This window comes from Neovison vison, chromosome X (assembly GCF_020171115.1).
Source record: "Neovison vison isolate M4711 chromosome X, ASM_NN_V1, whole genome shotgun sequence".
In the NCBI taxonomy this organism is placed as follows: domain Eukaryota; kingdom Metazoa; phylum Chordata; class Mammalia; order Carnivora; family Mustelidae; genus Neogale; species Neogale vison.
In genome coordinates, this window is record NC_058105.1 from 19,970,868 (window position 1) to 19,992,642 (window position 21,775).

The window sequence follows — 21,775 nt, forward strand, 5'->3', positions numbered from 1 at the left end:
ATGCAGCCACCAAGATGTTGTCCACATGAGATTAACACTATACCCCTTCCTTACCCCTGGCTGAAATAGAAAAGTGAAGCGATTAGATCATTTAGTTTCTCAGATGCTTTCTAAAATATGAGCAAATCCAAAAGAAGTTTCTAAGAGCTAGATAAAATAACTTGAAGTGAAAAGTACCTTGATTTTCCCTTTGGTATCTCCGCGTGGAGAGATGATTGTGTGGGCTGGAAGAAAGTGAGACAGGCCAGCCTACTATCTAACTTCAGCCAGGGTTTTGAAATGAAGTGTGGCTCCTCAAGACTTGATTGTCTTTGGTCTGTCTTGTAGCATCTACTCAAAGTCCAAGAGGAATTCAAAAGGAAAGAAGCTGAACTTGAAAAAGTCAAGGATGACAAATTGCAGGTGGAAAAAATGTTGGAAAATCTTAAAGAAAAGGTACATCGGCATCTGTGAACCCTTGCCCTTGCCCTTCCCCCCACCTTTTGCAGTGGCAATGAAAATGCCCTGCAAGTTCCTGGAGAAGGAACCACCCTAGAATGCTTGGCTGAGTAGGGATTAAAAGCCCACTCTCTGGGGTAATTCTTGAATGAAGGGCTCTGCCTTTAGATGTGAGCCCTTGGCATATCTAAGGATTCTGGAGAGTGTACTTTTCAATGAATACAAAGTTAGTCCATCCCTAAAATTCCTCAGTCTTTCCCTCTTGGAGAAGACCAGCATGTATACTTCATTCTTGCTTCATCTTGCCAAGCAAATAGCAACATAGAAAATGCAGTTGAAAAAAAAAAAAGGAAATGTGGGTGACACAGAGTACCTTTAATGAAGCGTTTCATTAAAGGAAGATACCCAAGTACAACGAGAACATGGGCATTTCTTTGCAGACACTCCATCTAGTGTAATGATGAACAGCTGCAGGTGAAATAGCCAAAACCCAAAGGGGAGAAAACGTGTGGAAAGTAAATAAAAGACAGAATATTCTAATGCTTGATGATTGCAGCATAGAAGGGCAAGATGGGACTTTGCAGCAATAAAAGCTGCCAGTGAGGGCCTCTTAGGGAGCCTCCTAACATCTGGATAAGTTACTGTGTCACAGGCAGGAATCAGGTGCCCAGTCTACTTGAGGTGTGTAAAGTCTACTGATGGTGTCTTCCCAGCCGACCTCCGTAATCATTTGTATGCCTGAACATTCAACTGAAGCAATCCTCTGAAAAGGAAGACCCATTGACTGTAACTGCCTGATTTTAATGTCTCAGAAGGAAGAGATTAGGAGCTCAGACCAAGAGCAGTCAACCAAGAGAAATCAACAATGCTACAGTTCCCTAAGAATTTGTGCTCTTTATCTCTCGCGCTCAGCTCAGAAAGATGCAGTGCATATAGGCCCAGGGTGTGTTTGCCAGCATAGTGACTTCCCCCAGAGTGCCATTGAGAACTGGCAGCCTTGATGTAGTTGAAACAAATGATTGAAAGTGTTTTCTTCTGGAGGCCATTTGCAATATGCTTTTAATTCTTCCACTTCATAAAACCAGCTCACTTTCCAGTTTTGTGGGTGCTATTAAAGAAATGAGTGCAATCCCAGAGAAATTCATTTATCAAGCATTTAATTGAAAAGTGCCAAAGCTGCTCTGTGTAGCAGGAATTTCCCTCTACTTCCAGAGCTGCTAAAATGTCTTAGAGCTGCTACATAGCTGTTTGGCTTCCTGCGTAAAATGGAATGCGTAACCAGAAGACTGTTGATAGACATGAGGTTATGCTAATAACATTACGCTTAGGATTATTCTCTAGGATTGACATCACAAATTAATTTAAGAGCATTTTTGGCGCTTTAGTGTAAGCCACTTTCTGCTTTATAAAGTACTTCATTTGAAGAAGCAAGAGGTCAAATGGCACGGAAGAACCTTAATGTATTATGCCTTAGTCTGTTTTTCATCCTGAACCTGAATATACCACGAAGCAGCAGCTAAAGAGGATAAGGAAGGAAAGCCGATTGATAATAGGGAAAATATGAGTCAGGATGTTTTTTTACCTGTTACTGTAAGCAAAGCTTCTTTTAGAAAAAGTCACGGCAGTGCATTATAAACTGATCTTCTCTGGGAAGCTGATTTGTGACCAAATATTTCAACCTGACACAATTAGGTTAGGAAGCAAAGTACCATTACGTTAGACTGCAAAAATAATTCCAGGTTGAAAGGAAGGCAATAAGTTTTGGTGAGAAGGGATCTCTTTTATTTTTGTTTGGGTTTCTTGACAGTAAACCATAGTGTGAGTTATTGTGTTTTGCAATATAACAAGGTGACTTCTGTCTGTCTTACTGCAAAAAGAGCTAGCTCTTGGAATCTGCCAGTAAAATTCAAGCTGATAAACATCTCTTCAATATGCCTTCCAATTTTTTAAATGCCAGCTATAATAAAATTGAAGTCAGGTTTCAGTAAGGCTACATTTCTATTCAGGATGGCTAAAACTTCTTAGGATGTGTTTACATCTTAAATCAACCCCAATCTGTTAAACTCTCACACTTAAGAAATGGCTTACTGGATCATTTAATGTTTTAAGGGGGTTAGAAGGAGATGTACAACCCATGGCTTAGAAGTGAGCCAGTATTTTAAATCAAACTTGGCATGATGGTTACTGCCTGGATTGGATTCTAAGGGCCAAAGATTGAGTAGGTCATCAAGAAAGCCTTCCCTTCTGACTACAGCCAGGAAGCCTGTAAATCCACAAAACAACATGTCTTGTAGCATAGACCATTCATTTCATTCATGGGCAACATCCTGGAAGCTTTGAAGGCATCTTTAAAGAAAACAGAAGAACAACTGTCTGTGCCAAGGGCTTGTGGAAGGGAAAAAGTGACAAAGCATTTGAGTCAGCCATGATCTGCCCCTGCTAGGAGCATTTCCCCAACATTTTCTTTTCTAATAGCAGTAAGACTGGAAGCAGAGATTTCTTTTATTCCTTCTTCTCAAGGCTCTTCCCTCACATTTAAAATACAGAAAAGATGTTCTCAGTGCCAAAAGAGAGAAAGAAAGATCCATGAAAGGTCTGGACGTATTTTTCAGTTTGATTGCTGGTCATTAATTTCACCTGAGTATCTTTTATGAAACATACATGCTATGCTCAGAAAGAGAGAACTTTCAACATCAAAGAAAGCCACTGAGTAAAGATATTTTGGTCATAGTCATTTCTTGATATGAAGTCAGGAATATCCTAACTCATAATGTCTTTGTGAGGGAGAAGAGAGAGTTGATAGTCAATAAATGGGAGCTCTAATTTTTAGTTCAAAAGCCAACAGTTGATTATTTGGGAGTAGATTAGCTACACTGTAGATTCCCCACTCAGAGATGGGACCTGCCTTTAGCAGAGTGTGGACCTAAACTTGAAAAGAACAGTCGTTTTGGCAGTGGCTGGCCCGGCGTGAAACCTAGGCTCTACCACGTCCTAGAAATGTGATCTAAGGCAATTTACCTAATTTACTTAAGCCTCGGTTTCCTCATTTGTAGAATGGAGATAACACATACCTAACAGGGCCTGGCACCTAGTAGGCGGTAAATGTTGGGTCTGGTTCCCCAGATTACCTGTATAGAGTCAAGAATGATGAAGGCGGGGGAAAAAAAGTGGCAAAGATGAATGTCTAAATTTTTCTGTGTTTTGGAGCCATGTAAAGAAGTTTTGGATGATCTGTGATGCTTTTGCATAAATTAATGTTATTTTCTCTCCCATTCAGTCATCAAAATTGTACAGTATCACTTTTGGGGTACTACATTTAAAAGTTCCCTATTGTATAATCAAATCCAAGTCTGCTACCCAGTAAGGTGAACTGACTCAGGAAGCATATTATTCCCACAGGAAAGCTGTGCTACTAGACTGTGTACATCAAGCCAGGACAGTGACTACCCTCTTGAGAAGACCCTGAACAGCAGCCCTATCAAATCTGAGCGTGAAGCACTGCTCGTGGGTAAGGAACACACGTACAACGTATTACCTGTGGTGGAGGGGGAAAGGGTTTCACCTAAGATGAATATACCCACCAGGCACTTAAAAAGCATGACAATGCACGGACCCAGAGTCCTGAAGACGACAGGATAAGAATAAGTGTAGACTTCATAGAAATGGTAACAGCAGCTCCCAATCCTCCTCAAGCTCCTGTGGTTGCTGCCACATCAAATGTGTGGGTGTAAGCACAAGAAAGGGACTGCTGGAGAAACACGTTGTGCATTTTTTAAATCTCTATGTGAGGATAGCGGAGCCCTCTCACTCCCGCTCAGGGTTATAGCGCGCACGCTGTTTGGTAGAGAACTTTCCCAGATGAACCTCTGGAGGAAGTATATGCCTCTTAGAAATTTTTCTTCCAGGTTACTGGCAGATGACTCAGGAGGTTGTCTGTTGAGTGTTGGACACTGGAGGGCTCGGACGAGATAAATGCGAGAATTGCTCTCATTATATTAAAATCATCCACAGAGGCAAGATAGAGCACCTGCTTGAGGAGTCAACAGATCTGGTTTCCCATTTGACCTTACAATTTCCTTTGTGAGCTTCAGGAAGGAAGCACAATGGGCAGAATCATATTACCTGTCTCAAAGGGCAGCTGCGAGTATTAAATAAGATAATTCATCTGAATCCCTTAGCACAGTGTGCAGCCCACAGGAAATCCTCAGTAAAATGAGAACCATTTTGCACTTAACAGTATTCTGCACAAATTCTTGTGGACTTGATATTCCTTTTGGAGAATAGTGACAGCTTGAAGGCCTAAAATATTCAGTCATTTCCAAGGGGCTGATACTGGGCCTCAACAGATAATCCCAGCTGCTTTCTAGGAAGCTGAACCCCACAGTGGCCCCACCCCAATCTCAGAAGTTCTTCACACCCATTGGCTTCTACATAGTTTGAAGATTTATCTGCCTTCTTTGGTAATGGATATTGTAGTCAGATTTAGCACTTTGATATGTTAATAAAGATGCACAAGGGGATCTGCCATTGAGTCTTCAAGAAAAGTGACAACTTATTTCCATTTTACAACTCAAAGTTCTTTAACAAATTGGCATGGCAACGGGGAGAACTGACAGAGAGAGAGAGTAGAGGGAAGCCTCTGTGAATGGATAGTTCTAGAAACTAAGATTCTTAAGATAAGTGTTTCTTGTTTTTCTTTTTTTTTTTTCTAAAGAATATAGTCTTGGGCTGACAGAAAGGAAAATCTATTTTTTAAGATTGGTTCTTTGGGTATGAACCCACAGAAACTGCTTAGTGTTTTGAAGCCTATGGAGTTATTTCTCCTCATTTGACAGACAGCCTGTCTTGGCTGTAGCACCTAGAATTCCTTTGGACATGAACGTCTTTTTTAGAATTTAACTTTCTCGGCTTCAGTCAGTGTATAGCAATTCCATTTACTTCATCATTTAAGAATCACATAGCGTTATAAGTAATAGCATCCATTTCGAACAGATCTTGAACTCTATCTAATCAGCTCCTCCTGGATCCCCCAGCCCACCTCCTTGCCCTGTGGTTTTTGGAGGATTTTCACAAAGAACTAATTTGAACTTCAAGCTACAACTCAGACTGGTGATATTCTTTATCAGTCACTTGAAGGAATAGACAAGTTGTAGTCTATAAACCAAATCAAATTTCGCTTTTATTTCTTGGCAGTTCTCAGCAAATTCAATTCTGGGACTATTTGATGTTAAGATCTTATGAAAAGAGAGGAATTCAAAAAATCCGAAGAAAGAAATAGTAGGCCTTTGAACAATTTATGTTCTACCTGTTGCCAGAGAAAAAGTATTAGAACAGTTAACCTGATGTCCAGAACAATCAAGGCAGTATGTCTAGCTGCCAGTCACGCTATAGTTACACTGAGTGAAAATTAGGTACATTCCTGAAGGCTCTAAACTTCTATTTTAAAAGATGTGTTACTTGAAGAAATTTAGAGCTCTAAGCACAAACAAATGCTAGTGACCACTTGAGTGAATGAAATGTTTGGCTTTTCTTTATGGAGCTGCTCACAGGATAAAATGAAATATAATCAGCAGATTCTCTTGTGAGAGGCATGAAGTGAATCAGGCAAAGTACCTGATTTGTACATTTACCACAACAGCAAGACATTATTAATGCATAAGAAGGTCAAGTCCAATTTAAAGACTGTGCAGAATAACTGCAAAAGGCCAGCACACTGTAAATTCATTATAAAATTCCAAATTCATTGTGAAATGTAGAACTCCAAGTGTCTTTAGCCATCATGAATGATAGAAGTGACTCTTCCAATGCCAGCTTTTCCACAGGTGATACAGTGTTGTGAGAGGCCATATATGCACTGGGTTGTTGTACCGATTAAATGAATAAAATGTATATAAACTTATAATAGTGCCCGGTATGTAGTATGTGGTACATGTGAGTCAGCTCTCATTTTGAATATAATGCTCAAGTGTAACCTCTGTGGTATTGTCATTATAGGGATTATTTCCACATTTCTTCACGTCCACCCATTTGGAGCAAGCATTGAATACATCTGTTCCTACTTGCACCGTCTAGATAGTAAGGTATGTGGGGTCCTGAAATGGGTATGAGGGGTCGGAGGGTACTTTCTTCAAGCGTAAGTAAGTCGTTACTAATCACTGTAAGGAAATTTCCCTCGACTATTCTCATTGCAGTGCAATGCAGAGCTTCTCTCTTACGGGCAGGGTGACCGGCTGCTTCCGTTTGCCCGGGACTGAGGGGTTTTCCAGGACTCGTGATTTCCAATGCCAGAACCAGGAAGTCGTGGGCAAACCTGAATGACTTGTCTACTCTCCTTCCCAAGATACATCTTAGAAGAATTTTCCTCCTTTCTTTTAATTTCTGTATAAGCTACAAATAACCCCTCTCTCTCACCAGTCATACTTTCGTACTGACCTTTAGCCATTAGCAAATGCTAATGTTCAGAACTAGAAGCCTTACTCCAGCCACCATTGCCATTACCTAATGTTGAAATGATCAAGGCAGAGGCCAACACAAAACAGAGGAAACAGTAAGTCTGTGACGTGGACTCAAGTTCTGCTCCCAGCTGATCTCATGGGTCACTTCCTTCCTGGGATGATGTTCTATGGGGGACACAAAGCGTCAGGGACAAGGGTAAATATTAGTTCCCTAGAAAGTTAAAGATGCCTCATAGAAGCAGGAGGGGACTCTTGACTCCTCAGAATAAATAAACCCAAGATAGATAGTTTTTTTTCAGAAGCTGCATTCAGTTACATGTGCTCGTGGATTATATTCAGTATTTCACAGGACCTGAGGCTCTTGAGATGTGGCCACTGAAATGCAGATTCCTGATAGCTAGATGTCCAAAATGTTAAGCCATTTAAGCATATGTCCTCTTAACAGAGGCGCTTGCCCATGTGGGCATCCAGCTGGGGTGGCGCATCCTTCTTGTGGCATTGGTTTTAGTTTGAGCCAGCGCGCCCCTTTCATTTAGCTCTGGGGAGTGAAACCATTCGGCAACTAAAAAGCCCATTTGACAGCAAAGGGAGAGACTGGATGTGAGCACTAGGACCTAGTGGTAAGTTGCAGTGGTATGAAATTGTCAGTAAAAATGATCTGGCCCTTTTTTCCTAAGTTGTAAAAAAATAATGCTACATTTTATGTTAAAAATGTGAGCAACAGGGGCGCCTGGGTGGCTCAGTGGGTTAGGCCGCTGCCTTCGGCTCAGGTCGTGATCTCAGGGTCCTGGGATCGAGTCCCGCGTCGGGCTCTCTGCTCAGCGGGGAGCCTGCTTCCTCCTCTCTCTCTCTGCCTGCCTCTCTGCCTACTTGTAATCTCTCTCTGTCAAATAAATAAATAAAATCTTTAAAAAAAAATTTAAAAAAAATGTGAGCAACAGGAAGACATTGAAGGGAAAGGGAAAGTGACCCAGCCCACCCTTCCAGGACCATCACCGCTAACAGTCTGGCATATCTTCTTTCAGACCATTTTCCATACGTATGCTGCACCCATGTTGTACAAATACATCCAGAAACATTGTATATTTATAGTTTTTGGAATGGAGATTCAACTCCATGATACTCTGCATGTGCATCTTTCACTGAACTGGCTACCGTCCACTACTAGCACTAGGAACGACCTCACTCCTACTCTTGGCCCATTTTCTCCTGAGCAGCTTCCTGCCAGAGTAGTGACAGGGCCTCCCAAAGAGCCTGCAGTGATGCCAACAGAATTGTTGGGGCGGGGGGGTCCCTCCGTCCAACTTGAGGAACATTCAATGCGGCGGCAACAGGGTTTCTCCAGGATCCCCTAGTGCTCTTCAGTAGAGCCCTAGTAGCCAGGTTCACAGTTGGGAAAGATGCTACTCATGTCAAGATGACCACCTGAAACAAGTCCTAAAGGGGCCCACAGATTTTTGATTTTGTGTGTGTGTGTGAGAGAGAGAGAGAGAGAGAGGTGTGGGGAGAAGGAGACAATACACAGAAGTAGAAATACAGGGCATTCCTTATTTCTGTCATTTTTCCTTTGTAAAGCAGTGCTTGTGTGAAGAATTCTGTCCTGCCTCCCTCCCCTCCCAAGGCTCTGCAGCTTCAGTAGGCCTCCACACAGCAGCAGCGGCACCGATCGGCTGTCATTCCGCTGGCTGCAAACCCAAGCCTGTCCACACAGCTGACGCCAGCTCTTTTCATTAGAAAGCTCGGTGGTGATCAATCCCCAAAACGTGATGCGAAGTGAAAGGAACTAGTCACAAAAGACTATATATTGTATGATTGCACATATAGAAAATTTCTAGAAAATTCAAAGCCACAATGAAAAAATCTGAGCCAGGGATTGGGAGGGATAATTGACTACTAAGGGGCATGAAGGAAGCTTCTGTGGGTGATGGAATGTTCTAAAACTAAATTGTGGTGGGAGTTGCCCAATTGTATAAATGTACTAAAACTCACTACACTCTACACATAGAGTAGGTGAATTTGTTGTATGTAAATTATTACCTACATACGGCAGTTACACAATCCGTGCAAGGGAAGCCCAGGGGGCCCTGTCCACAGGCCAGTAGAACTGCTTCTCAGTGAAACTTCTCTGTCTGGCCCGTAGATCTGCACCAGCGATGTGGAATGTCTCATGAGCAGACTGCAGCACACCTTCAGGCAGGAAATGACCGGGGTCGGAGCCAGTCTGGAAAAGAGGTGGAAGTTCTGTGGCTTCGAGGGCCTGAAACTGACCTGAATGCTGCGGCCTCACAGCCTGGGCTCCTGCAGAGAAACGTGCCATAGACACGCCAAGGAAGTGATTTGTATTCTCAATGGTTTTCAAGTGAAGTGCTTTAAATTTGCTGGGTCAATCCCAGAATATCTTATGAGTTAAAATAAGGATCCTAGAGCAGCACCTCGAGCTACAGGCCCTAAAAAGACATGGACTCAAACCCTCAAGCACTGTAACTTGCTCCCCTTCTGTCGGTGGCGTGTGTCTTTTATTAGTGATATTGAACAAGGCCTGAGGCTAAAGAGTATTTGGGGTATTTTCAGTGTCTGTACTACTGTCCTAGAGTTTGGTATTTTTTTAAACACTGTTAATTGAAATGTTTTGATTATTTGTATGTGATTTGTTTGTGTTTTAAACTTCTCTTCGCATTAATGTTGCTACTGATAAGAGGAATGAGAGGAGCACTGGCTACTCCGTAAATGACATGGTCTTTCCGATACCCAGTAAGCCAGTCAGTGAATAACACAGCATCTTCTAGAAGGTGCCTGACCAGGCTCCTCTTTTAAAAGAGAAAGCATGGTTTGTGGCTTTTTGCAAAATTACTGTGAACCAAAAGTTGACAAATGTTCCAAAGTTATTTTCTCTAATATATCAGATTAAAAACATCTAGATGTATTCACAGAAAGCAAGTGTCCAGTATGACTGGCATGTGTTTGTGCTATTCAGAATCACCTTGTAAATAGTCTGCTTTTAAAGGAGGGCACATTTAGTTTCAGTGAATGAAAACACACATGTGTGCTTGTGCACATGCACGTACACAAACAAGTTAGCAGAAGGGATTCGTTTTAATGCCTTCCCTCTGGCCTTCTCACGAAGTCTGTTGGTCCCTTTTCTTCTGCCATCCGCGTGTTGAAGTGCAAACCGTGTACCGCTGTAAATACTATGTTCACTTCAAGCTGAATGTTTGCAAACAGTTGATACGAGTATTAGTAGAAAATTCTCGGTAATGAATGAGCCTGGGTGCATGGGGCTTCCTGCCAAGAGCTTAGCTCCACCTGGAGCACCGATGGCTGGGGGCACCTCCAGTTCTATGGTGCCCACCAGCAGACTGCAATGGCAAACTGTATGTGGACCCGTCAGGAAGTCCTCCTTGATGGAAACAAAAGAGAAAGGATGAGGATTGGGGGCTAATATCCTGAGGCACAGATTATCTTTTCTTCTGTGGTGTTGCTGGTGCTTAAAGTAACACAAGCATGCCCTCCCTTGAGTCTTGATTCAGAAAAAAAGAATGTACTAAGTAAGCAAAGCCAATGAAAAGTATTTCAGGAAAATACTTTGTAAATGAGATGTCAGTAGTGTTCAAAGTTGTATTTTTCAAAGATAAATATTCCTTTTTTATACCTCAGCTTGGTGTTCTGTTTTGAATTACTTGCTCTCTAGTCCTTTAGTGAATCATCTCAATTTCTTCCTTGGAGTACCAGGATGTTGAAAGAAGATGCTAAACCTTCTCCTTGACAACTCGAAATAGGGCCCCACAGCAGCTCGGTCTCCCGGAAAGCTGGCTTTCCCCTGAAGTACCCAGCTGTGGCAGGAGCAGGGAGCTAGGATTATTTTTACTCTAGCCCCCTCCTGGAAGCATTCTCCCTGTCGTCAGCATTATAGAAGCCTTTGATTTGTCAATCACAGAGGGCCTTGAATGCCTTATTTTAATAATATCTCTGAAATCAAGGGAAATTCGCCACTTATCAATTAGTTCTTATTTAAATAACTTAAATACCATGACACTTGAAACCAACAAATTTTAAAGCACCCGTTAACACCCAGACCCCTTGCTATCCTTCACTTAATCTCCTTGGGCCACAAACGGTCTCTTTCTATTATTTCCGCCCATTTTGTCCAGGTGTACTCCTCGCAGCTGCTTGAAGACACTGCCTCTGAGGGTCACCGTTGGCTAGACTGCAGTGCCCAGTTGCTTCATCAAACACCAGTCTAGACATTGCTGTGAAGGCATGTTTGAAAAGATATCATTAACGTTGAAACTGGTAGACTTTGAATTGAAGCAGATTGTCCTCTACAATGTGGCTGGGCCTCATCTAATCCATTAAAGACCTCAAGTCCTCCGAGGAGAGAGGAATTGTGTCTCCAGGTAGCCTTTGGATTCATGACTAGCCTTAACGCCCGCCAGAATTTCCAGACTGCTGGCCAGCCCTACAAATTTCAAATTTGCTAGCCCCCACAATCACATGAGCCAATTTCTTAAAATAAATATGTGTCTGTGTGTGTGTGTGTGTGTGTGTGTGTGTGTATGTACATCCCACTAGTTCTTTGGAGAACCCTGACTACTATGCTAGTCCAGAGTTGTCATAATGTTTAAAAATAAAATCCATTTGCATTATATTACATAAAAAAACTGCAGCTCACGCTATCTCACAATTCTTTCCATCCATTATGGAAATATATTAATGAAGCTATTTTGCCTTACAAATGCTCAGTGCTATTTATCCTAATTATTGTTCTGTTATTCTGCCCAAATTTTGAAATACTACTGTTTTGTTATTTTTAGGAGATTCAATACTTAGATTTTTTCCAGATAATAATGAATAGAAGCATTTTGTAATTCTACAAATGGTTGTTTTATCTCTCTCCCTAGTCCTGTGACATCTCTAGTTCTGATTCTTTAATACTACCAAGTTGCTTGTTATAACGCCCTCAGTGAAAATGAAATAGTTTTGGGAGCAAACTAAGCCTTACCTATGTTCTGTTTATACAGGGTTTTGTTCTGAATTGGGCCCAAAACTTTATGTTTTTCACAGAATACAGAATAAACTATATCCCTTGAAAAGATAGCATAGAAATATAAGACCTTTGACTCACCTGCTGGAACTGGGTAAGCCCTTGGGATTCTTAGCTCTGTCTTGGACAGTCTCTCAAATAGAGCCGGATTCACTTTTCACCATCCTTGCTACCATCTGCTGAGCACCTGTTATGCTATCCTGCTGCCTACAGTCACTTCCGGCCTGTGTGTCAAGTTACACAGGCACAGTTTCCCTATGGGTAAATTTAAGGAGAAATAGTACCTGTCTGAGAGTGGGGGTAGAGTCATCAAGATAGCATGTGCAAATTGCCCAGCCAGTGCCTGGACCTTAGTGAGTTCACAGTGAAGAGTTGTGACGATGATTCTGATTCAGCCAAAATTAATTATAAGCTATGACCTTACCCTCGTTTTTGTGGTCACACCTGGAATTGTGGAGCTACATCATGTTGCCGAACCTCAAGAAGGGAAACAGCTATGCAAAGATCTTCCAAACATGTATTCAGGCCCAGGCACCCTTCCAGGCATTATGGCATATAAAAGGAGTAAGCCTGGTGCTTGCCCTCAAGGAGCTATAAGAGTAGGCTTTAACATGGTGGACTTAAATCCTTCACCCATAAAAGCTCAGCATGAATAATATTCTGTGTTGACCAACTGTCAATGGTGTGAAGGAGGTGGTAGGGATGGCTCACTCTTGAGACCTGAATTATTATTCTCTGTGCCCCCACGCATTCCCCCCACATCCAGTCCCAGAGTATAAATTCTAGGAGAGTATGGTCCTCATTTGTCTTGTTCACTCTCACATCTCAAAACCTGGTACATCATAGATGCTCAGTAAATGTTTGTTAAATGAGTATTTGTGTAGCACTCTACAAACTACGTTCATATGCACTAATAATATAAGCTAACATTGATTAGTAATTCCTACTTAACCGGTGATATGGGTGTATATGTGTGTGTGTGTCTCTCTATCTAGAGAGGCAGAGACAGAGAGATTTATTTATTTTTACTACAACTGTGAATAGTAGATAATATTATCCTAGGTTTTATTGGAGACTCTGAGATGTAGGGTAACTTGCTGAAGTTTCTAAGAAGCAGAGATGAGATTTGAATCTTAGTCTGTCCAACTGGAAACTTAAAACTTCCTACTGCTCCAATATGTTATTTATCCTTCATATCAACCTATTTGGTATTACCATAAGACCCACGTTGTTCATTCACATGCCATTTAAAGCACCTGATATATACAACTCTTAGAAATTCAATGGAGAACAAAACAAGACCTGTCCTTCAAGAGTTTACACTCTGGTGGGGATGCCTGCTCAATGACATAGTCACATACAAGGTACTACAGGGGGACATCATGGAAGGCTTCACTAATGTTAAGAAGCTTGAAATATGGTAAGAGGAGAAAACAGGTTCAAACAGGTTAAACTACTTGCCCAAGGTACATAGCTAGTGGGGATAAAGCCCAGGGTTTGAACCCAAATCTGTCTGTCTTCAATTCATGCTTCTTCTGTTATACCATGGTGCCCAAGGTCACCTCCTAACAATGTCACTTAACCTCTCTGAGCCTTTGGTTTTCATCTATAAAATGGAAAGCATATTTCCCTGAAAGTGTCATTCATAAGGCTTTGCTCAATGCAAAGTGCCCAGTACTAACCCTGCCTGGCAAAAGTTTTTAAAAATATCTATAATTATTATTCAACTAATAATAAATTAATAATGCTTTGATAACAGCAGAGCTACCTTTCTAGTGTCAGGAATCCTATAAGGCCACAGAGTAACTTAAGAATGAGACCTGGGATACAAAATGCACAGAAGTCCGTTGCATTTCTACACAGTAATAATGAAGCTGCAGAAAGTGAACTTAAGAAAGCAATCCCATTTATAATTGTACCAAAATAGTAAGATGCCTAGGAATAAACCTAACCAAAGAGGTAAAAGACCCGTATTCTGAAAACTATAAAACACTGATAAAAGAAATTGAAGGTGACACAAAGAAATTGAAGGTGACACAAAGAAATGGAAAGACATTCCATGCTCATGGACTGAAAGAACAAATATTGTTAAAATGTCTATACCATCCAAACCAATCCACACATTTAATACAATCCCTATCAAAATACCAACACTATTTTTCACAGAACTAGAACAAAAAAATCCTAAAATTTATGTGGAACCACAAAAAGCCCTGAGTAGTCAAAACAATTTTGAAAAAGGAGAACAAAGCTGGAGGTATCACAACTCCAGTCTTTGAGTTATATTACAAAGCTAAAGTGATCAAAAAAGTATGGTAATGGCACAAAAATAGATGCATAGATCAATAGAACAGGATAGAAAAACCAGAAATAAACCCACAATTGTATGGTCAGTTAATCTTCAACAAAGCAGGAACAAATATCAAGTGGGGAAAAGTCTTTAGGTCTGGTGTTGGAACAACTGGAAAGCTACATGCCAAAGAATAAAACTGAACCACTTTCTTATACCAAACACAAAAATAAACTCAAAATGGATTAAAGACCTAAATATGAGACCTGAAGCCACAAAAATCCAGAGAAGACAGGCAATAATTTATCTGATGTTGGCCATAGCAACATTTTCCTGGTTGTTTCTCCTGAGGCAAGGAAAACAAAAGTGAAACTGAGCTTTGGGACTACATCAAAGGAGAAAGTTTCTGCACAGTGAAGGAAACCATCAACAAAAGTAAAACTCAACCTATGGAATGGGAGAAGATTTTGCAAAAGACATAGCCAATAAAGGATTAGTATCCAAAATATATAAAGAACTGATATAACTCAACACCCCCCCAAAAAAATAATCCCATTTAAAAATGAGCAGAAAACATGAAAAGACGTTTCTCCAAAGATGGCCAACAGATACATCATAGGGAAATGCAAATCCAAACAACAATAAGATATCACCTCACACCTGTCAGAATGGCTAAAATCAGAAACAGAAACAAATACCAGTGAGTATATGGAGAAAAAGAAATCCTGTTGCATTGTTGGTGGGAAGGCAAACTGGTGAAGCCGCTCTGGAAAACAGGATAGAGGTTCCTCAACAAATTGAAAATAGAACTACCCTATGATGCAGTAATGCCACTACTGGGTATTTACCCCAAAAATACAAAACAATTAATTCAAAGGAATACATGCACTCTTATGTTTATACCAGCATTATTTATAATAGCCAAACTATGAAAGCAGCCCAAATGTCCATGGATAAGGTGAATGAATAAAGAAGAGGTGGTATATACTTACAGTGGAATATATTATTTAGCCACAAAAGGATGAAGTCTTGCCATTTGCAATGACATGGATGAGCTAGAGAGTAGAATGCTAAGTGAAATCAATCAGAGAAAGACAAATACCATATGATTTCACTCATATGTGGAATTTAAGAAACAAACAAAAAATAAGCAAATAAAAGAGAAAGAGATAAATCAAGAAACAGACCCTTAACCATAGAGAAAAAGCTGGGTATGGTGAAAAAATAATGAATACTGTTTTTCTGAAAATAAATAAATTGGAAAAAAAAAGCTACAAAAAAAAAAAAGGTGGTAGTTCCCAGAGAGGTGGGTGGGAGGTGAACTAGATAGGCAATGGGGATTAAGAGGGGCACTTGTTGTGATGAGCACTGGGTGTTGAATGGAATTGTTGAATCACTGTATTGTACACCCAAAACTAATACAACAATGTATGTTGTGTGCCTGGGTGGCTCAGTCATTAAGAATCTGCCTTCGCCTCACGTCATGATCCCAGGGTCCTGGGATCGAGTCCCACATCAGGCTCCTTGCTCAGCAGGGAGTCTGCTTCTCTCTCTACCTCTGCCCCTCCCCTTGCCCATGCTCACTCTCTTTCTTCTCACAGGACAGACCACGTCCCATTAATGTGGATAATAATTAAATGGGATAATAATCCCATAAATAAGGAGGCATGTGTGGCCTTATCTTCTCTCCCATATCCCAAGATCCATAACATCATCCTATTCTTTCAGTGTGATGGAAAGCTTTGAAGATCTCAACTTCCCTGACTTTTTATCCAGGTGGATGGTATCAAAGGCATACTGAGGCCATTACTTGGGGCAATGGAAGAAAGGAAAAGGAATTGATTATACCCACATGTGAGCATTGAGACCCAAGTCCAGAGCCTTATGAAGATGATCTCAGATCTTGGGTGGAAAATGGGATGCAGGACGTATTAAAGACTGTTCTACCTAACTGCATTCACTCCAGGTCTGATCAACAGCCCTCTCGAGCACCAGACCTCTTCAATCTTAACTCATTAATATTCCTCAAGAAACACTTTATATCATGCTTCAGAGTGTTTTCAGAGCAACCCTGTACACAGATATTATGTCATCTGATCTTCACAACAGCTTGTGAGCTAGCAGGGATGGATGGCTCTCTCCCCATTATTACAGCTAAGGAAAACAAGCATCAGAAGGATAAGGAGCCATATCCCAGGTCACACATCTAAGTGGATGGTGGAGCTGGGATGAAAATGCAGGGTACCCGAGTCCTCCCAATATCTATGCCACTTCATCTTCAGCCTCTGCCTAGTATGGGTAAGAGAATAGGAAGTAGGTGTCCTTAACAATTTTCAGTGCCATGGACCCTTAGGAAATCTGGTGAAGTTCATGAACCCCTTATGAGAATAACATTTTTAAATGCATGAAAAAAAAATACAAAGGAACCCAACTATATTGAAGTAAGTTACCAAAACACATTTGTGACAGAGTAACTTATGTGCTTCTTTAACACATTAAATAGCAATACATAATGACAGGCCTAATAACTACTGTAATTTTGAAGTAGCGATAAACACAAATATTTCAAGAAAGCTGGGATAACTTATGATACAATGGTATCCATGATACTGGTGAAAAAGTCACAGATAACCTTGAACTCCTTACTTTGTTGCCTGCATTTGTAATGGAAGAAAATGCTACATTTCAGTGAGAGGTTAGTGAAAAATCTAAGTGTAATATTTCCATCCAAGTTCACATGCTTCCTAAATTCTACCCACAATCTTGAGGTTGATGAACTACAAAGTGAGAACGCCCAAAGTGGGGCCAGGATTAATTTCAGTAAATACATTAATATTTATAAATTACTTTATAATCCACTTACAGTGGATTAATAATCCACCATCCACTTACAGTGCCCATCACATAGTAAGCTCTATATATGTTCATTCAATAGAAATATCTTTTAAGCAACACATTTTACAAATGATAGAGAAACTGATTCTTAGCCCATTTTGAAATAGTGGAACTCTAAGGCAATGTATAAATAGCAGGAAGGTCCCTCAAGTGAAGAAGTAACAAATGAGCTTCAGTGTGAGCAAACACAAAGAACTGCATTTAGAAGAAAATGAGCCAAATGCTCTTCACAAGATGTTAGTCTCCAAACCATGAGTTCTGGCACAGGAAAGGGATCTGGGAGTTGTTGGAGAGAAGTCCCTGAAGACATCTGTCCAACGTGTGGTTGGAATCATAAAAAGGCAACAAATTCTAAACATGGTAAAAAAAAAATAGAAACAAAGTATGACATTATCTTATTCCCTTAAAAAAATTGTTTTGTCCCAACACCAGTTAAACAATGTGTTTCTTGTGGCTGGACCTCAAGATTTGAAACTCAACATTTTAATTCACAGGTTGTTCAAGCACTTGAACATTTCTGTTCAACACACTGCCAGCCAATGGGAGATGCAAGAATGAATATGACATATTGAAGAGAAACAAAGAATCAAGAGTGTGGGTGTGTTTTAATACATTAATGAACATGTTCTACACTCTAGACCAGGGCCATATAGTCTGAGAGATAAAAACCTGGAATTCAGTGTTTTTCATATAATAGGCTCTTGTTCCTCTCTCTCCCTCCTTCTCTCTCTCTCTCTCACACCACACACACACACACACACACACACACACACACACACACACACAACAGCATTTTGTAAAGCCAGCATTACAATCATGCCTTGTTTACTCAGCAAGAGAAGACATCTGAGAATTTAAGTGAATTTACCAGGTAACTGAAACACACTCCTTCCAATACAAATCTTTTTACTTTAATCGTTTTAAATGAGAATGTTTCTAAGATGTTTTACATCATTTCCTGTGCAGTTAAACAGAGGATTCTAGACCTGTGCTGGCCTTGCCATGATGATTCCATATGGCCACTAAGAACATTAGTTGTAATAAAACTTCTGGGAAAGAACATTCTTCCCACTAATTTAATAGTACAAAGAACAGTGAAAGGGCTGATTCTCTCATAAACATCCTTCCTCATTAAAGGGCTAGAACCAGCCTTTGGCATCCCTGACTCCCTATGCTCACCCAGGTTCACCGTTCTAGAAACACCGGGGCTAAGAGATGCTCACAGAACCACTAGCAGAGATGTTACTCTGAATCTCAGCTGTCTAAGGGGCCAAAGGTGTGTGCCTCTCTGCTGTCCTAACAGCATGGGTCAGTATTCTCCAACTTCTGCCCCAACATGCTGGTAAGAAATATGACCTTGAATAGGCAACTTGGTTTATTAGGCAGCTATGCCAGGAGAACTGGACTTCCTGGTTCTGTCACTAGCCCCGAGACCTTGGGCAAATCCCTCAACCTCTGGGTCCCATAAGAAGGACAGCCAGAGAGGAGATGCTAACTAGATTTCTCTTTCTTGTTCACCTAACAGAACCAAGTAGGGTCATGATACAGGTTTCTCCCGTGATCTGAAGGTTGGCTTTATGCCACTTTTCTTTTACAAAATACCTACCTTAGGGCCTTTCACTTCTTCTAAGTGAAAGAAATCCAAAGAGGATTTTCACTTTTATGAAATGGTAATTGCTTTTTTGCTTTACATCATTGCAGCTTATGAACGGTTTCATAGGAATGCTCTACTTTAAGATAGCAGGGAAAATTATACAGTCTGTCAGCCTGTGTTGGCTGAGGTTGATGACCACTGCGATATGGCCAGTGTTCAAAAAGTGAATCTGCAGTATTCTCAAGCTAGCAAGCCAGGGACGGTGCAGGACCAATGGCCCACAGGAGTCCTGAGAGACAAGGGTGCAGGGAGGCACAGGTAGAGAAAGACTTTGCTTCCATCTGCCCACATGAGCCCTCTGGCAACTGTACTCACTTCTTCTGCCCCCAGTTGGCCCAAGACCCCCTCCTTCTTTTGGCAGAGCACAAGGACAAAGTGAGATCATTCCTACTACAGGAGCCAGGTCCCAAGGCCAGTCCAAAATAAGACTCTCCAGGGCTGCCTTAGTGTAACTCTCTGCTGCATCCAGCGTCAGAGTTGGGGCCCTTAGCACCAGCCACTTAAGCTGGGGCCCATCCTTGAGGCTGTCCTCTGCCGGGGAGTAAAGGGGACTTGTTAAGCCTGTTGGACTCCCAAGGCAAGCTGCTCACACCACACTTATTCATGGCGACAGTGGGCTGGATTAAAAACGTCCAAGCTCAGGTTCACAGTGAAGCACCTGCATCTCACTTGCATAAAGGCTATTGGTCCAGAAGACCACACACTCTGAAGGATTCAGTGGCTCCTTTACTTCTTCATTTCTCTCTGAAACAACCAGATAGGTTTACATGGCATCAACATAGATTGGTTCCCGACGGATGATACCCTGACAGGCTGCAGGCCCCAAGAAGTGTGAATGCCCTTCAAGTTCCCTTTCCATCTCTCCATGCCCAGCTGGGTCCCTAGCTGAGGGACTAATACTCGTCTCGGCATCTAATAGCCAATCTCAAGGGCTCTTGCCTTTCTTAGCCTTAAGAACCTGGCCCACTGGGACATCTGCTCACCCCAAAGCTGGGAGCTGAGACTCAATCAATTTCACTTGCTTGCATGCAGCTGCCTCATGGTTTTCATGGGTCTCCCAGCACATGCGCTGGTGCAGGTCAGGCATACTGTGCTTTTCACCGCCCCAGGACAGCAGCACTGCATGTAGTCGAATGGGGCAATCTTTAGGGTACCACTCTGCCCAGGACAAAAAGAGAATGCCAAGATCTCAGCCAAGGACCACAAGGCAAGCAGGATTTGCTGAGTCTTTTGGTTCTAAAAGTCCCCTAAAAACTCCCAAGAAAAAGGGAAAGATAAGTAAAAATGAAAATGAATACAAAAGTTTATGCTACCCTGAGCATAAGGGGACAGGCACAACCTCTCTGACGGTGGAAGTGTAAACAGTAAAACCTTTCAGAAGGGAGAGAGCTTTCAAAAAAAAAAAGTGTAGTCATACAATATTCTAACAGTTCTACTTCTGGAAATCTGTCCCTACAGAAATAAGCAAAGGGCTATGATGACTATAACAAGGATATTTAATAGTAAGCTAGTAGAACCAATCCAGATGTCCAAAATAAGAACTAAGAGAATATTATGAAGCCACTAAAACTGATAATGATTCAGGAAATATTCAAGATATGTCTATTGTTGAGTGAGAAAAGTAGGCTATTTCATATCTGGACAGCATAAGTTTTGCTTAACATATGTAAATATATATGTATATGTGTCTGTGGACACATGCAAAGAACAGTAAATACCCAACTGTTAGCAGTGACTGTCTCCAGATGGGCTTTTTTTTCCCCTATGCTGTTCTATTTTCCAAATGTCTTTTATTGAACATGCATTACTTTTTTTTCAGTATTCCAAAATTCATTGTTTGTCCCTCACACCCAGTGCTCCATACAATACGTGCCCTCCACAATACCCACAACCAGGCTTATCCCACCCTCCACCTCCCCCCTCCAAAACCCTCACTTTGTCTCTCAAAGTCTACAGTCTCTCATGGTTTCTCTCCCCCTATGATTTCCCCCACAATTTGTCTTCCCCTAACATTTCCCCCAACTCACTTCTCTCCATCTCCCAATGTCCTCCGTGTTATTCCTTATGTTCCACAAGTGAATCCAAATGATAACTGACTCTCTCTGCTTGACTTATTTCACTCAGCATAATCTCTTCCATTCCTGTCCCTGTTGATACAAAAATTGGGTATTCATCCTTTCTGATGGAGACATAATACTCCATTGTATATATGGACCACATTTTCCTTATCATTCGTCCATTGAAGGGCATCTTGGTTCTTTCCACAGTTTGGCGACCGTGGCCATTGCTGCTATAAACATTGGGATACAGATGTCCCTTCTTTTCACTACATCTGTATCTTTGGGGTAAATACCCAGTAGTGCAATGGCAGGGTCATAGGGTAGCTCTATTTTTAATTTCTTAAGGAATCTCCACACTGTTCTCCAAAGAGGCTGCACCAACTTGCATTCCCACCAACAGTGTAAGAGGGTTCCCCTTTCTCCACATCCTCTCCAGCACATGTTGTTTACTGTCTTGTCGATTTTGGCCATTCTAACTGGTGTAAGGTGGCGTCTCAATGTGGTTTTGATTTGAATCTCCCTGATGGATAATGAAGATGAACATTTTGTCACGTGTCTGTTAGCCATTTGTATGTTTTCTTTGGAGAAGTGTCTATTCATGTCTTCTGCCCATTTTTTGACGTGATTATCTATTTTGTGTGTGTTGAGTTTGAGGAGTTCTTTATAGAAATTGTAGTGTCATTTGCGAATATCTTCTCCCATTCAGTGGGTTGCCTCTGTTTTGTTCACTCTTTACTTTACTGTGCAGAAGTTTTTGATCTTGATGAAGTCCCAAAAGTTCATTTTCACTTTTGTTTCCTTTGCCTTTAGAGATGTATCTTGAACAAAGTTGCTATTGTCGATGTCAAAGAGGTTATTGCCTATGTTCTCCTCTAGGATTTGATAGATTCTTGCTTCATGTTGAGGTCTTTTATCCATTTCAAATTTATCTTTGTGTATGGT

General features: G+C 41.2%; 1 protein-coding gene across 3 annotated transcripts in view; it reads left to right on the forward strand.

Annotated features, from left to right (window-relative positions):
• The window catches only part of ENOX2 (ecto-NOX disulfide-thiol exchanger 2), a 266,818-nt gene extending 256,272 nt beyond the window's left edge, over positions 1–10,546 (forward strand). For 2 of the 3 annotated variants that reach the window (XM_044236076.1, XM_044236073.1), the window contains 4 exons: positions 328–435; positions 3,838–3,946; positions 6,433–6,518; positions 9,034–10,546. In XM_044236076.1, the coding sequence (XP_044092011.1) occupies positions 328–435; positions 3,838–3,946; positions 6,433–6,518; positions 9,034–9,165 (435 nt within the window). In that variant the 3' untranslated portion in view covers positions 9,166–10,546. The remainder of the gene's footprint in view (positions 1–327; positions 436–3,837; positions 3,947–6,432; positions 6,519–9,033) is intronic. The other variant, XM_044236075.1, reaches the window with a different exon arrangement.
• Positions 10,547–21,775: the final 11,229 nt, after the last annotated feature.